The 17,518-nt window shown below is 38.9% G+C and overlaps 1 protein-coding gene across 1 annotated transcript; it reads right to left on the bottom strand.

Moving 5' to 3' along the window:
• Positions 1–49: 49 nt before the first annotated feature.
• Positions 50–10,006, bottom strand: LOC139478845 (uncharacterized). The gene is made up of 7 exons (XM_071261510.1): positions 9,860–10,006; positions 7,807–8,019; positions 4,835–5,131; positions 4,061–4,240; positions 1,834–1,983; positions 960–1,083; positions 50–451 (listed from the first exon to the last, which is right to left on the bottom strand). The coding sequence occupies exons 1-7, from the start codon at positions 9,912–9,914 to the stop codon at positions 334–336; spliced, it is 1,137 nt and encodes a 378-aa protein (XP_071117611.1). The 5' UTR covers positions 9,915–10,006; the 3' UTR covers positions 50–333.
• Between the last annotated feature and the right edge of the window lie 7,512 nt (positions 10,007–17,518).

The raw sequence follows: 17,518 nt of genomic DNA, 5'->3' as shown, positions 1-17,518 counted from the left end.
TAAAAATCGTTTAAGTCAGCGAAATAACTCAAATATGTTTATTCGGGAATAAGACAATCTCGGGGCATAATAAACAATCAAAGTAATCGTGTTCTTTTATTGACGGTAAGTATCAGAAATATCAATCATGAGCGATAGATGTTACACAGTGTGAATAAACCAAGTAATACAATACATGCACACGTTTCGTATAGACAGTTCTTTACACAACGTTTACATCACTTCTACCATTCCATTCTTCGAGGAAACTCTGCAAATAACCTTCTCTCTCTCAACCAATGGACATTCTTCTCCCATCAGTAAACACAATCCTTGTACATTGTGCATCTGTGTTTACAGTATGTCTTCTATGATGTTTACATTGTTCGTGTCTTTTGTAGCATGTACATCAGCGAATTTAGGCACGTCAATGATCTCTTGTCCCTGCACCGGTCGACAATTCCAGTGCAACCTGTATATTACAAAGACAATATAATGAAGCAATTCCTTATTCATGATTCATGCAGTTATATTCCCCCAAATAATATCAATTAATTTGCACAAGCTTAACGTATTGTGAATCAGTTGTTCCTACTTTTTTTTCGGACGCTTTTATTTAATTTTTATTAACGCTGACGAAACTTAAAAAAAACTTTGAAAGGACAATGGTACAACGCACATCGCTATTTTGACGTCACATCGATCGTTGTGCCGTCCTCAGAAAAACGACACAGTTTAAACTCTCTGTTGTCACTTAAACTGTTAATATATATTTCCGGTTCAGCATGGATTACTATAAATACTATTAATATAGTAGTAACCACACGTATGCATTTGTAAGCATACAATGTACATTTCATTATTTCAATTCAGGAAATATTAGTTTCTCTCAAAAATGGTTATTGTAATATGAAACCTCTGATTAACCAATCAGATCGAACATTTTCCAAATTCATGATAGAATGTGTAATCATACTCACTTCCCATTTTTAAGTGAACGAAGGTAAAGCCCAAGAACCAGCATGAGTAGCACGCCCACCATTATGCCCACAATGATATCAAGAACACTGATATTGTTGGGGGAGAGGGTGCATGTACTTAATTCTGAAAAAAATAAACATTGGAATGTGAACCGCAAAAAAAACCAAAAACAGGACGAAACCGTTATGGTATATAAACTTATTCCTAAGTTGCTAATAACGGATAATCACACACATGTAGATCGCACGACATTCATACAGAGTCCAAGAGACTTGTGTACAAGGCTATACTTGAACAATGCTTGGAATAATGCTTGAAGGCGTTCTTGCAAGTGGTCCAAGTATAATAATACAATAATGTAGTGAAGCATTCTGTCTCAAACAGCCAACTGTTAAAATGAAGGGTCAAAATTAAATATTCATGCCAATTTTGTTCTCATGTCCCTGATTCTGATGAGGCTTTCAAAGTGTCACCGCAATGACATATAAACAATGAACACCATCTAAACGTATATCATTACTTGTTTTTTTCATCATTGTGGAGAAGTGATATTATATAGGAAAAAATATGTTTATTCCGATCTTCGCACAGAGAAAGGCATGTGCTATGAGTGATCACATTGAAGTATTTACTGGTGCTACCAGCTAGCATGGGGCTAGTCATCCATCCTATGGTCAGTGTGAAACCTTGAGGTAAGCATAATATAAGCATTTTTAGCGTGGTACAACATCTGCCTTCAGACATGTTACATTCCAAATAATTAGTAAGATACTCTTCATAAAAGAGAAATACCATGATATCAGTTTTACTGTCTTCATTGAACATGTGTCATGTTAAAGGTAATATACAGTCTTATATAAGCTGTCCTTTTACCTTTGATGCAGTCTTCTCCCGTCCATCCCGACTGACAGCCTAACTCACATCGGCCCGTATCCCGGGGACAGGAGACTGACCCTCCCTCGCACATTCGGCTACTACAGTTACCCACACAATTAGCTCCATATTCCAGTCCCTGGAAGCATTCTGTACACAAAGATGAGCATGTATATAAATGACGTCTTTTCAACTGCGTTAAAGGCAAGAACACATTTTATGGATACATGCACTAACTTCTGCATTGGTTCAAATATAGTTTCATGGCTACTTACGTTATGTGTATGACTGAAGTATGGCTGCATTACTGATGTAAATCAAAGTGTATACACAAGAGAGCAACTAACTATTGGCCGGTTTGTCTGCATGAAGGGTAATCGGATATCATATTTACAATGGCACCACGTACAAAACAGACGTTAGTTCGTATTTGTTGCCCTGCTACACTTTTCGATAGACAGTTGTTTTCTCTGAAAGGATGAACATTAATTTGCACAACATCATACATGTCCAATGAACGACAGATATAACAGCTTATTTGCAACATCGAGGTCTTAAAAACCCACGTTGTTGATACACATCCATCTGACACTCTAGATTGGCTTATTTACAACATCGAGGTCTTAAAACCCCACGTTGTTGATACATATACATACTGGCCTTTTTACACGATGTTGGTTTGTACCCCACCTTGTTGACACACTCCCAGCTTTGTTGGCTTTTTGACACAATTGTTGGCTTGTTGACACAATTGATGTCGTAACCCCACCTTGTTGACATATACCCAGCTGCAGCCCTATGTTGGTCGACTGACACAATGGGTGTCTGAACCCCACCTTGTTGACACGCATCCAGCTGCCACCCTATGTTGGTCGACTGACACAATGGATGTCTGAACCCCACCTTGTTGACACGCACCCAGCTGCCACCCTATGTTGGTCGACTGACACAATGGGTGTCTGAACCCCACCTTGTTGACACACTCCCAGCTGCCCCCCTATGTTGGTCGACTGACACAATTGATGTCGTAACCCCACCTTGTTGACATATACCCAGCTGCAACCCTATGTTGGTCGACTGACACAATGGATGTCTGAACCCCACCTTGTTGACACGCACCCAGCTGCCACCCTATGTTGGTCGACTGACACAATGGGTGTCTGAACCCCACCTTGTTGATACACTCCCAGCTGCCACCCTATGTTGGTCGACTGACACAATGGGTGTCTGAACCCCACCTTGTTGACGCACTCCCAGCTGGCACCCTATGTTGGTCGACTGACACAATGGGTGTCGTAACCCCACCTTGTTGACACGCACCCAGCTGCCACCCTATGTTGGTCGACTGACACAATGGGTGTCTGAACCCCACCTTGTTGACGCACTCCCAGCTGCCACCCTATGTTGGTCGACTGACACAATGGGTGTCTGAACCCCTACTTGTTGACATTTACCAAGCTGCCACCCTATGTTGGTCGACTGAAACAATGGGTGTCGTAACCCCACCTTGTTGACATTTACCCAACCGCCACCCTATGTTTGTCGACTGACACAATGGATGTCTGAACCCCACCTTGTTGACATATACCCAGCTGCCACCCTATGTTGGTCGACTGACACAATGGGTGTCTGAACCCCTACTTGTTGACATTTACCCAGCTGCAACCCTATGTTGGTCGACTGACACAATGGGTGTCGTAACCCAACCTTGTTGACACGCACCCAGCCGCCACCCTATGTTGGTCGACTGACGCAATGGATGTCTGAACCCCACCTTGTTGACACGCACCCAGCTGCCACCCTATGTTGGTCGACTGACACAATGGGTGTCGTAACCCAAACTTGTTGACATTTACCCTGCTGCCACCCTATGTTGGTCGACTGACACAATGGATGTCGTAACCCCACCTTGTTGACATTTACCCAGCTGCCACCCTATGTTGGTCGACTGACACAATGGATGTCGTAACCCCACCTTGTTGACACACTCCCAGCTGCAACCCTATGTTGGTTGACTGACACAATTGATGTCGTAACCCAACCTTGTTGACATTTACCCAGCTGGCACCCTATGTTGGTCGACTGACACAATGGATGTCTTAACTCCACCTTGTTGACATATACCCAGCTGCCACCCTGTGTTGGCTTATTGGCACAATGGAGTCCTGTAAACCATTTTGTGGACACGTCTCCTACGGTAAAACAGATAATAACCGAACACTCTTACCCTGTGTACAGTCTGTTCCATACCATCCAGCCATGCATCCACCATCACACCTCCCTTGCATCACATCACAGTTGGACACACGCTTACATTGACGGTCAGCACATGACTTCATACAATTGGTTCCATACCATTCTCCTGCTCCACATTCATGTTCTGTGGTTAATGGCATGACACTTGGTGCTTGAAAAGAATCAGAGAAAGCAATCAATACAGTTCAGAAACACATAACTTTCCCAGTATATCAGTGTTTTTTAAGATCTGTCTGCAACAACTTATATACCTGGGTATGCCATATGTGTTGATGGTGCACTTGGTAAAGGTCGATTTCTAAACTATTGTATTAATTATAATCAGTTTGAAGTGAACTTGACCACTGGACATGCAATACTAAAATAATAACGGTTGTTTTAGCAAATAGCATTTTAAGGAATCCTTGACGTGGACTCGTCTTCAATAAACAATTATTCACAAAGTCACCACTTTTGTTGATGTTGATCTCTTATATTGATCCCATCTCGACAAGGCGTGATCAGACAATCCTTATCCGTTAGTAAGTCTCCATTTATTGTTGTGTCGTGATACATGTATGTGTATTTTGCATGTGGCTAGATATTTAAAAATCTGCAAATGAGATGAACAAAAATGAAATGTTGTTTCTAAATTGTAATGAATTATTCCAGATAAAACTACATATATGTGAGTATGTAACAAAATACCAGGCGGATATATACGTTTTGTTAAACATATTTTAAAACAGAAGCAAACTATATTTACTCAACACAACTGACGTTGTAGTCTGTGAGAGAGTCTCCTGACCATCATCGCTCGTTTCGATATTTTCCTTCCACACCTGTATCTCGGCAAAGTCTAGGATAGGGCCATGCTTATCATTTCCTGTCTCTGTGTAGACAGTCAGGTAGCGCCAGGCTCCAGGACAGGTCACATTCAGTACGTCAGGGATGTCCGCGCCACTTTGCTGTCCTCTGACCGTATAACATAAATCGCCCTCTTTAGGATCAGATGAATTTGTCACTGACGTGTAGAACTGTACTCCGTTACGTCGAAGCTTGTCTTGAAAGAAATATATATAAGTTATATAGAGCGGTAATAACAACCTTTGTAACACTGACTATCGTGGACAATTATAAATAAATGCAAAGAAAGAAACAGAACAATATGCAACAGAAAAATATATTGATATCCATGTGTCCATCCCAGGGTAGAATAGGTCTTCAGCAAACCATACTTGCCGACTATATTTGTCGTAAGAGGCGACTAACGGGATCGGGTGGTCTGGCCCGCTGACATGGTTGATGTATGTCATCGATCTCAATTACGTGGATCGATGCTCATGATTTCAATCACTGGATTGTCTGGTCAAGACTCGATTATTTACAGACCGCCGACATATAGCTGGAACATTGCTGAGTGCGGCTTTGAAAAACAAACAAAAAACCATGACTTGTCCATGTCCAGCGATGTAACGTCAATGGGTCTGAAGGAATGGAAAGATGTGAGGATGGATAATTGCGTCACCGTACCATACACCTGTCATCGATGACCAATAGAGCGCTCCTAACCCGGAGTAATCTGTGAAGAGGAGTAACCTTCAGTCTTGTAGCCTCAACCCCAAAATGATGTTGTCTTGACCTGTCTTGACCGAGGGTTTGTCGTCAGCAAGGTTGCTTTCCACAGTTAAACCATATTCACTCCGTCTCAAGTGTACCGTAAATGTCTTACGATTGTCTTTCTTAATGGAATTTTATGCGTGCAATGACCGAGTGTTATCATGCATGATACTTAAACATACATGGCAATTTAAGACTAATGATTTTACGGTGCACATGACTTCAATTCATTCGTCAATAATGTGCGTTTAATGACTACATGATCAGTGACTTATTATTAACTGCTGCAATGAGCAGTGAGTCTTCATACCAGGTTTACTTTCATTGACACTTGGGTACATGGACGCTGTATATATTCCATCACGTACGTAATGACATTCCAAATATGTTCAGATATGGGGCCACCCAAACACAAATCAATATGGCCGCTATGGTGTAATGAAATTTTCTAGTATATCTCGTTTGAGCCTGACTCACAACCTAAATATATAAAGAAACATGAACATGTTGGAACGTATTTACCCAACACTACATCTGTAAAGTAAATACATCTATGACAATAGACTATTTATGTTGCTTTAGGTAATCTAAAGTGAGAAAAACATAATATGCATCTCTTACTTTTTCGGCATATCTCCCATATGTTAAGAAGTTTGTTGATTGCTCACAGCAAATATTTTCACACATGGTAGGCATCTCTAAGAACTGACGAGAACAAGAGAGAACTGTTAAAGTTCTTGACTTGAACAAGTTATTTCATTAGAATTCGGGGGAAAAGATTTTAAAGACTTGCGGCAAAATGGTTCTATGTAACAAAGGGTGAGATGTTGTCAATGATCTACATCCATATTCTCATGGAGAGAGTGACACAAGACTCTTTATGCACAGGTCTAATGCTGCCAGACCGGGTCCTGATTTGCTGCCAGACAGGGACATGCTTTCATCACAAAGTGCACAATTGACCCAATATCTGTCACGAAACGGCTCCACTACTTACTGCAGATTGTGTACACCTTCATTTACTTCGCGAACACTGCATATACCTTCAGTTACTCCGTGGACACTGCATATACCTTCAGTTACTCCGTAAACACTGCATATACTTTCAGTTAGTCCGTGGACACTGTATATACTTTCAGTTACTCCGTAAACACTGCATATACTTTCAGTTACTTTGTGGACACTGCATATACCTTCAGTTACTCCGTGAACACTGCATATACATTCAGTTACTCCGTGGACACTGCATATCCCTTCAGTTACTCTGTAGACACTGCATATACCTACCGTTACTCCGGAGACCCTGAATATACCTTCATTTACTCTGTGGACACTGCATATACATTCAGTTACTACGTTGACACTGCATATACCTTCAGTTACTCTGTAGACACTGCATATACCTACCGTTACGCCGTGGACACTGTTTATACCTTCAAGTATTTCGTGGACACTGTATATACTATCAGTTATTTTGATGAAACTTATCTTTGCTTATTCAACTGATATAACATTTACCTTCGTCATTTCCGTGAGTAAATAAAATCCTGATATCGCCAATGATGTGTACATGTATCCTCGATACCTTTGGTGAATTTACAGGTGGTGTATAAACTTTGGGCTTTTGAATTATTTTTTTTATTTGAAGACAACGGATATACCTTGACCGACTTCACTGGCGCTATGCATAACCTCGATGATGATGAACGTACATTCTAATGCTGGCACTTGTAGTCAGTCGCCAAACAACACCATACAGCTATCTTATGCTTTAAATAGAAGATATTGTTCAAGTCCTCCTGCAGCGGCAGCTCATACATCCTGACTGCTTCGTCTTGTCCGTTAGATTTTCTTTTTGTAATCTGCAGTCAGAAACTCGCTAAGGATGTGCGCCATCAAGTACGATAATATCTCATAAAGGCACAGCTATTTGTCCACTTGCAAAGCTAACAAATACAGTTTGTTCTGATTGTTGCACGTCAATACTGTTATGAGGGTCCTGGTCTCGATATGCGAGTCGCGAAGTGTTGTATGCGATGTATACATTAAGTTTTACTTGATATTATTATGGGAAATATTACATGTGGAATACTAGTATACACATTTAAAAATACTTACAGTCGCTTCGGAAATAGATAAGTACTTGAGGTGACCGTACTTCGCTCTGCAGATCCACCTTCCACCAAGCTGATGGTTGGTACACATCAGTATGAACTGACATCCACCAGGCCTTTGTATTTATAACTCCGTCTACAGCTTTACTGGCAGTGCAGTTTTGCCAGGATGTGCTCATCCATGCTGGTTTGTTCAGAGCAATGTTTTGCCCTTTACCTGTATCAGAGGGTACTGACTGAGTAGTAGTTGACAAGATCAAACAAAGCACACATGCTTACCCATGTGCCACCAATAGCTCTTCCGTGGAAGTAGCAGATATGGAGTTGTTTTGTTTCTTAAAATGCACATGTGGACCACAATGTTATAAACCCAAACATCTGCATTGGAATTAAGGCGGCTTTCTTAGTATTCCCCGCCACGGGCAACCTCTCAACGCAGACATGAATATGTAATACACTCTATTGCAAAAACGATATTTTGCTTTATTAGGCTTGCATCATAAATCTGACACGCCATGAGATGACTACAGTACTGTTCAAAGCGCCGTTAAACCACAAGTTTCTTGTACCACACTGACATTAACCGAAAGGACTCTGTTAATTAAAATCTCCTCTCGTCTATAAAGTCCCCCGAAGTTTGTAGTGCAAATGAAATGAATATTATATCTCTAATGCTAAATAAAATGATACACTATTATATCCAGTGAAAATTAAATATCGAGACATATACAACTTCATTTTTCTAAATGTGCCAAAAACTTCCAGAAAGGTAAAAGGCTTACCCTTATTTTTTATGTAGCCTAGTGGTTAAAGGGTTTGTTTGTCATTCTGAGCACCAACATGGAGGTTCGAGCCCCAGAAAAGGATTTGTTCTGCTCTAATGAGGTCATATATCTTATAATTAACTTTCACTTTGTGTGAGTTTATGGACTATGAACGTTCATAGACTCACGGCCAAACTGCTTCGACGTTCATACAATGTTTGACCTTCACTCCAATGAACTCACACAAAGTGAAAAGTCAATTCTTATAATTTTTTATAACCCTATTTTATAGCGCTGGCGATCAAGCACCAAAATTAACGTGTGACTTGTTTCCAGGAACAGCCGGATTGTCCGGTTCAGACTCGATTATTTACAGACCACCGTCGGAACCACAGACCACAGCCGGAATATTGCTGCGTGCGGCGTTAAAGAACAAACAAACAAACAAAAAAAGAACAAAAAAAAAGGAACAGCCATACAACAACCAGCTGTGTCGCGGAACAAAATAGTTCCCCACAAAGAGAGATGACATTAGCGTATGTATGCTGAAATTGATTTACAGGAATATTTGTTGTAGTTTGTTCACAAGGTACAGTGTATGTATTAAAATAGAATCATCATAGAAAAAGGTGTGTTAAGAAGTACCCCCGCAAGTCAGTCACAATGACAGCGCGTCGTACTACATTCATATCAAGTACAAGACGTCAAAATGGCCGACACCATAACCGTGACGGGAGAGATTTCCGAATTTGTTAATGAACCTGTGGCGGTTACATGTGTTAGTCATCACTCATCAGTTGACCGATCATTATAGAGACGTGTAAAATAGATATAAAGGTAAAGTCAAAGACTGCTGTGGAAAGTAACTGTCAGTCGAGACATTTATCGAGTCGATACTACGACAGTTGATGAACATTTCTACGATTTTTCACTGGGATGGGTCGTAGTGGGGATATTCGTGAACGAACGTGCAGTCAAACTCTCTGGTGTCTTTCGATGTATGCTCAGTTCCAGTTTAAAGGATCTAATGATCAGACACAACGCCTTTGTAAGAATTCGTGCAAGGGATATCCAGAGTGTCACCCCAGGAATGTAGAATTATTCTGTCAGTGTTTACACACACACACACACCAAACACACACCAAACACACACCAAACACACACACACACACACACACACACACACACACACATCAAACACACACACACACACACACACACAGTCATTTTACGTTGGTGGTCACATAGGCGTATGTATATATATACAATTGGATCGAAACAAATTAAGCTTACCTGCTGAGAGACTGACAAAAGCCATAAGTAACACTGCGCCGCACAGCACAGTCATTATTGGTGTGAATAAAGTTCGTACAGAACGTGTACTACTAATTATTACTACAACAGGCGATAGTGACAGACTGGTTGTGGTGGCCTGACATCGCTTACACTTTACACTATCCCACTTGTTGCATTGGACATAAACCACGTGGGACGAAGTGGGGACAAGGAGAGAACATAGCTCTTGTGGAAAGTCCCAAGTGACAACTCACGATGTCAGTAAGAGTTAAACCTTCCAGTTTCATATTAACACACAATTCTTTTGATTTCCAAATTCTGAAATTTATTATAACTCTGTGTTGATTTGTACCAATTCTGTGAATTTAGAACATAACATTTTTGGCTAGAAGTTTGAATAAATACATGTGATTCTATTGTGTATATGGTGAATACATTGGCCGTTTAGAACATATGCTACTTGGATAATGATATGTGTTCACATTTTACTGACTGCAATAATACAGTTTTAATCTGAAGTACATGCGCATTTTCATCCACTTCGTGACGCTCTTGATTGTTTTCTAAAAAGCTTTCTATACATATATTCGTTTTGGAAAAACACTTCAGGCTAAAGGTGTTTTTTTCAAGATCTGTTTAAAACGCATTCAGTTCCATATATCTGAATTTGTTTTATCGACAAAGCAGGTATAGGGATAGATAATGTCATTGCGAATACCATGTATGTAGATAAAGTAATACCCGTGAAGATCCGGGTTAGAATAAGTCTTCAGGAACCCATGCTCGCCGTAACAGGCGACAATGCTTGTTGTAAGAGGCGACAAAGGGGATCGGGTCGTCAGGTTTGCTGACTTGGTTGATGCATGTTATCGATCCAAATTACATGGATGCTCTTGATGTCAATCACTGGATTGTCTGGTCCAGATTCGATTATTTACATATCGCCTTCATATGACTGGAATATTGCTGAGTGCGGCGTTAAACATACACACAAAGATAAAGTAATGGAACGCACTGAAATGTTGTCAATGTTGTGTAAATAAACATTGACATTGGTCGGTTTTCCTTTCCCATATTCGATCGACCCCTTAACTTTCAGAAGATAAAGTTTATACACGAAATCTACTCTAAAACAGCATATAGGAACAAGACTGTCCAAATACCTTTCACACCCCTACGCTGTGTTTGCGTACTCAGAGTAACTAGCAACTTATGTCAGGGACCAGAGCGTCTACCATTTGTGTTGGGATTTGCAGTATAAACATTATTAGAAAATCGGTTACTTTTGTTGAACAATAACGCACTGTATGTGTATACGTTTGAGAGACATTACCTATCCTTGACATAAAGGTTACACTATTATAATTGTTTAGAATAACCCATCAGCCAACGGCTGTTATGAACCTCAGAATTATGTTCTATTATTATAGATAATAACTGCTAGTAGTTTATTCCATATATTACCCAATTTATCACAAGTGGTTACATTAGCTCAGTCAATCCATTCAGAACGTTATATAAAACCGACGGTGGCGTCATGCCATTTGATGACGTCATATGTAAACACTTGCGACATCATACTGGTATCATGACACGTTTCTAAAGGACGTTTCGCAAATAACGGAAACAGCAAGAACTAGCTAATACACGGGAAAAAGTATGTATCATGCTCAGTCAGAAATACTGAATATAATTGCACGAATACCCCTCTCTCCTGCGGGTAACACTACATTATGTCTTGAATGTATGGTTCAATTTAGCTGTTAGTTTGTTCCAGTGTACTACAAGATATTTTACAAAGGATCGTGACACGAATATAAAAAATAGCAGCACAATGCTACCTGGGTCTCGATATCCACACACTCAACACGTTATATCCTTTTGAAAAATGGCCGCAATACTACCGATATGACACATTGAACGTGACGTTAAACCATATTTACACATCATTTGGTTAACTCTGAGAAAAGTCAGATAATACATTGTTTTTATCCAAAAATACCATAAAACTATTCCATGCAATTTTATTACTACAATTCTGTATGTGTATCAGTGCAAAAAACAATACATACATTTATAAAGAGGTGATATTATTTCACTTTATTTGTGAGACCTACACACGTCTGACACATATACGTCGTTGACTTCACATCCCATCTGATACAAGTCCATGTGCCTACTCAGACCTACTTCCAGTATTCGGACGGCCGTTCATAGACACAATTATAGTATCCTGTTTGTGTAACCGTAAAGTTGAATAAATTGGCCGATGTACCAGCAAGTTTTCGGAAATGCCCATTCAAACTTTGAAAGAATAGGAAATGCGTACTTATATAACGAAAGGCTATGTCCCCTGACACTTTAATGTGCGACAATAAGCTAACACATAGATGCTCCTAATCAAACGGTCCTCTAGAAAGAAAATAAATTGGGGCATGCAACCTTTTGTAGACACACTTTTATGGTGCTATAGTGTCGGTCAAATTGGGAGGTTACATGTGCTTGAATACATGTCACCATAACTCAGTAGCTTGAGTCATTTGTCCTGATATAGGGTCGATTCACATTATTAACAACAAAAAACTGCAAATAGTTTTAGAATATTGTCTTCTATTTCCATATTTTCTTGTCTTGTTACAGTAAATCCGAATGTCATTTTGTCTTGTACATAACATCATTTTTGTCTAATAAGAGGTGTGATTAATAGTGCAAAGAAAAGTAAGTGATGTTTAGTAGATTTTTTTTCAGCAATATCAGAGTCGGGGACATTCAAGTGGGATTTCTCACATTGTGCCCATGTTGGTTCGGGCGTGAGGAGTGAATGAATGAATGAATGAAGACACATAGTTTTTCGTCGCATCAGCAATATGTCTTGTTCCTTGTGTACATAAATGTTTGTTGGTTGTTGGTTGTTGGTTTGTTGTTTACCGCCGCACTCAGCAATATTCAAGCTATATGACGGCGGTCTGTAAATAATCGAGTCTGGACCAGACAATCCAGTGATTAATATCATGAGCATCGATCCACACAGTTGGGATCGATGACATGCATCAACCAAGTCAGCGAGCCTGACCACCCGATCCCGTTAGTCGCCTTTTACGACAAGCATAGTCACCTTTTACGGCAAGCATGGGTTCCTGAAGACTAATTCTACCCCGGAATCTTCACGGGTCGAGTACATAAATTATATTACTGAAACATTGAAGTGTTCAACAAGATTATTTGCCGATGACACATCCCTGGGCATAAAATCTAATAGCATTGAATATATAGAAACTACTATGAATAGCAATTCAATATAATCCGAGCAAAACAAAATCAATTCTTGTTTCCACAAAGGAGCCGCAGAGAACTGTGAAATGGGTCTGATATTGTTGGCATCGGGGAAGTGGTCAGGTCATATTGATTCAGTTATTAAAACTACATCAAAGATGAGTCATTCAATAAGCAAGATTAAGTTTATCCTCCGTCGTAGTGTGTTGAATAAGATTTATGTAATGTTTATTCGACCGCATTTTGAATATGCATGTGAAGTTTGAGACGGTTGTACAAAAGAGCAGAGTGACAGATTAGAAAAACTCCAACTAGAAGCAGCAAGAATTGTAACTGGTTTACAAACCTATACTTCTGTCAAAACATTATATTTCGAAACTTCCTGGCAGCCCTGTCAGAGCGTAGGAGGAAACGTAAATTGTATTTATTTTATAAAATATATTACAATATGACACCTTTATACCTTAAAGATCTAGTACCTCACTCTGTCGGGACAAACGTCACATACAACCTTAGAACTGCTCACAATATAACTATGCCTTTATTCCGTTCTAAGTTATCTGACTCCTCGTTTATACCATCCGCTCTTAAATTGTGGAATATATTTTCTATTCAGCAAAGGAATATTTGAAACCTTCTCTCGATTTAAATCCAGTTTAGGAACTGATAAATCTACAGTTCCATCATAGTTCTCATATGGTCTAGGGAAAATTAAGATAATAAATCCAAAATTAAAATATTATGACAGTGAATTAATAACTGACTTAGTTAGAAAAGGTTTAAACGAGGATCCTAAATGCCGATGTGGTAGCCCATGTGAACATTTATAGCATGTTTTCATTGAATGTCCTTTATTTAAATCAGCTGGAAACGAATTGATGCAGTCGCTATTGTTTATTGTGATAGATACTTGTGATGTAAATATTGACCTGATGCTAGATGGCAATGCAATTTTACCTAATCATGTGAACGAAAGCATTTTTAGGAATGTACATACATATATAAAGAAAACAAAAAGGTTTGAGTGTGCAATCCGAATGTATAAACGTTTCTTTTCTTGCCTCTCTGTCAGTCAATTTCTTAATTGTAAATAAGCATACATGTAAATCTATGGGCGAGGGCGTTCTAAGATGTGTGCACCCCCCTCTCCACGTCCATTTAGCCCCCATCATCTGCCTGGAAACAATGAGACAGTTCCTGTTTATGGTGTGTCAACCAGAATGATTATGCAACGTTTATTAACACAAACACTTAGTTTGTTCAATGTCAATTTCTAATGTGTTATGTGTATCCTTGTTTGAAAGGTAGATTGAGTGTGTGGGTGATTTTATAAGAGGATCCCTCCTTCTTGAATTACAAACATCACATTACAAGAAAAGCAAACAGTTACTGAGAAGAAGTTCTTTCTTAAAGTCTGCCTTTGCCCAGATTACTTTTGACAACGTCTATGTATAATTAAGTCCTACATTCCTTTATCTCGAATTTTGTAAACTAAGTGTGTGTCACACTACACCTAATGGATCATAATGAATAATAGCCCAACTGACCAGCTGACGGATGCATATCGACAAATAAGGAAATGCCGAATAAAATATAAAGTACAATGTAGGGACTCCTTTCGACCCATTTGATTTTCATAACAACCATGCAATATTTTAGAAAGTGCCATCAGATGTGGTAATCCTCCTGAAAACTAGACTGTAAGTTAGTTAATCAGTTGCCGGATTTGGACTAATATGAAAAAAACAAAATTCATTATTAAGGATAGAATGTGTCAAAAATGCTGAGGTTTAGAGGTTTTCATAAAGAGTAGTTTTATAGTTGAACATGAGCAGTTGTTTCACCCAAACTGATCTTTCATAAGAAAAGGAACATAACAAACACACTGTCAGTTATTCATCTTCGTTAACGAACATGCTCATATTTACATTTTCAGTTGAATTTTAGAAATTTGACTTTTTCACTCATATTGTACAGTTCGCCTTGTCGGAAGTCAAAAGTATTTCGTTTTTCGTAATACGAATCTCGCATGACGAATGACAAAGTAACCTTTTATAGCCGGGCTCTCTTTCCTGTAGATTTAAATGGTTTAAATTGCATTTGGAACCACATATGCAAGTGTAGTAATACAATATTGTAGTAATAGTTTACTGGCAAGTACTCCACACGCGATTGTCTTCCCTGATATTAATTAATCGACATCTGGGCTTTTGTATTGTGTCGAGTTTGAAATGTTAAATTACGTGCAGTTAATGTCAAGGAATAGATGTGACTTCAGATGCTAACTTCCCTGTTCATTTAGTTGACAAGTGTACTGTTTCAATCAGTGGTTGTTATTGTCATTTGAAACCTTTGATTTACCAATCAGATTCAAGTTTATTACAAAATCAGGGCAGAACGATGGTTCCAAATATCTCCGTTTTTGGGGGTTACAGTGGCAATCCACTAAAACGTTTAACGCAGGGTCGTCAAGTATTATTATCAATTATTATAATTGTTACCTATGGACAAGTAAATGTGTAAAGATTTATGTCCTGCAATGTAGCTTGTGAAATTATAATTTTCGATAGTGTTTAAGATAGCAATCATAAATCCCCATCCCGTTATACTACAGTAACAATGAGTATTTCCTCTCACATATCATAGAATATATTGTCCGAGTCAACATAATTCAAAACGTTTTGCTCTGTTCATATATTGCATTGAGATTAACGATAGTAAAACGATTGTGTGTGCTACAATGAGGTTTTTTTTGTTAAATTGGATTGGGTACCTGTAATCCTTCAGACAATTCACTGCAAATGAATACTTTACATTGCTGAAAGGTATGGGGTTTTATTAGTCCAAAATTCGAAATAAATTATACATCTGATTATAATCCACAAAATATTTTGGCAAGATGTATGCATTCCTATGCAGACCAGTTGAGGTCCCCTTCTTACGGATCTTGCGTTTCTTTATGCATATGAATCGAAATTTCTGATTTGATTGGTAAAGTCAAAAGAAGATAATTTATTCAAGAAGTTTCAGGTATATCGATGATCTGATATCGTTCAATGACAATCAATTAGCCGATCCTCTTCCACTAATTTACCCACCTGAATAAGAAAAAAAGTGAACAACGAAGCTGCCTCATCTGTTTCATATTTAGATCTGTGCATAAAGATTCCGAGTGACACAACGCTCTGCAAAAGAGTGCATGGCAAGAGGGATGACTTCACATTTCCAAAAGTCAACTTTCCCTTCATGTCGAACAATATTCCAGCAGCTCCAGTCTTTGGTGTTTCAATTTCACAACGTTTGATATACACTGGAGCATGCTCTTTCTTCTAAGATTTCAAAGAGCGTCCTACGACTCTTGCGTAGATGTTGTTTGATCACGGTTACAACATTCAAGGCCTCAGTAAAGCTTTCCAAACGTTTTATGGCAGACATGTGGAGGATATCACCAAATATTGACGCATCATTGACACAAATAACGTCCGATGCAATTCCCTATTTCGACTTTTACCATATGTCCCCGTTCCTTTTCAGGTGAACATTTGACATGCCTTTGCATGTGTTTGAGACGGGTGTCACTGGTGGGCAGAATACGGTTCCTTTTTTTCGCTAACACCTGCTATCATCACTATTTGATAAGGATTCATAAACACATGCTCATTACATAATCGGAATCATACACTCGAGATTTCAGCGTACAACAGTTTTGTCGCTTTTAATCCAACTGTGAGAAATCACATAAAGAAGGATGGACTGCTGTCGGAAAATACTGATACCCTTAGTCATGGAATACTCAACAACACCGGTTAAACTGAAACCCATGATATGTATCTCCCTAACGTTGAAGGGGGTTTTCATAGCGTTATCCACAGGCACACATGTCGACATTACACGCATATGCATCTAGGTGTATAAGATACAAATTTCACGTCATGTGTTATTAGATTATGTGTTATTGGTCTCTTTATATTGCACTGTAACATCAATCGTACCAATTATCGAGCTAAAACAAATGGGGACTCCACATGTATTTTTACCACTGTACATTTCAGCTTTTCCATGTTATATTCAGTGATAGGCAGTTACTAAAAATACAACTTTCACAAAGAGCAATACCACCAGTAAAAAGAAACAAACACTTCATAAAGATCATGAACATTTAAAATTCATGTCAGCAAACAATCTTTCACTATATATCCCTGACAACTAGTACTAATCACAGCACTGACTTTATGTCAATACGTAACACCAGGAATATGTGAAAGAATTCCGGATTTTTGTACGTCATCTTAAAGCAATCTTGTGAAGAAACAAAGCAACGTTTCATTGATGTAATGGTCAGTTCATTACCATGTACACGTGCATTATACTTATAGGCCATGT

The sequence above is a fragment of the Haliotis cracherodii genome, unplaced genomic scaffold (genome assembly GCF_022045235.1).
Source record: "Haliotis cracherodii isolate W230 unplaced genomic scaffold, xgHalCrac1.p SCAF_4, whole genome shotgun sequence".
NCBI classification, from domain to species: Eukaryota; Metazoa; Mollusca; class Gastropoda; order Lepetellida; family Haliotidae; genus Haliotis; species Haliotis cracherodii.
The sequence above is the reverse complement of the archived record's forward strand: the minus strand, read 5'-3'. Positions and strand labels throughout refer to the sequence as shown.

Excerpts from the sequence above, each read along its gene's own strand:
- LOC139478845 (XM_071261510.1), bottom strand. The coding sequence starts at position 9,914 with ATGACTGTGCTGTGCGGCGCAGTGTTACTTATGGCTTTTGTCAGTCTC. Across the intron at positions 1,984-4,060 it reads TGGAACAGACTGTACACAGG|AATGCTTCCAGGGACTGGAA; the intron begins GTAAGAGTGTTC and ends CTTTGTGTACAG. Across the intron at positions 1,084-1,833 it reads GGGAGAAGACTGCATCAAAG|AATTAAGTACATGCACCCTC; the intron begins GTAAAAGGACAG and ends TATTTTTTTCAG.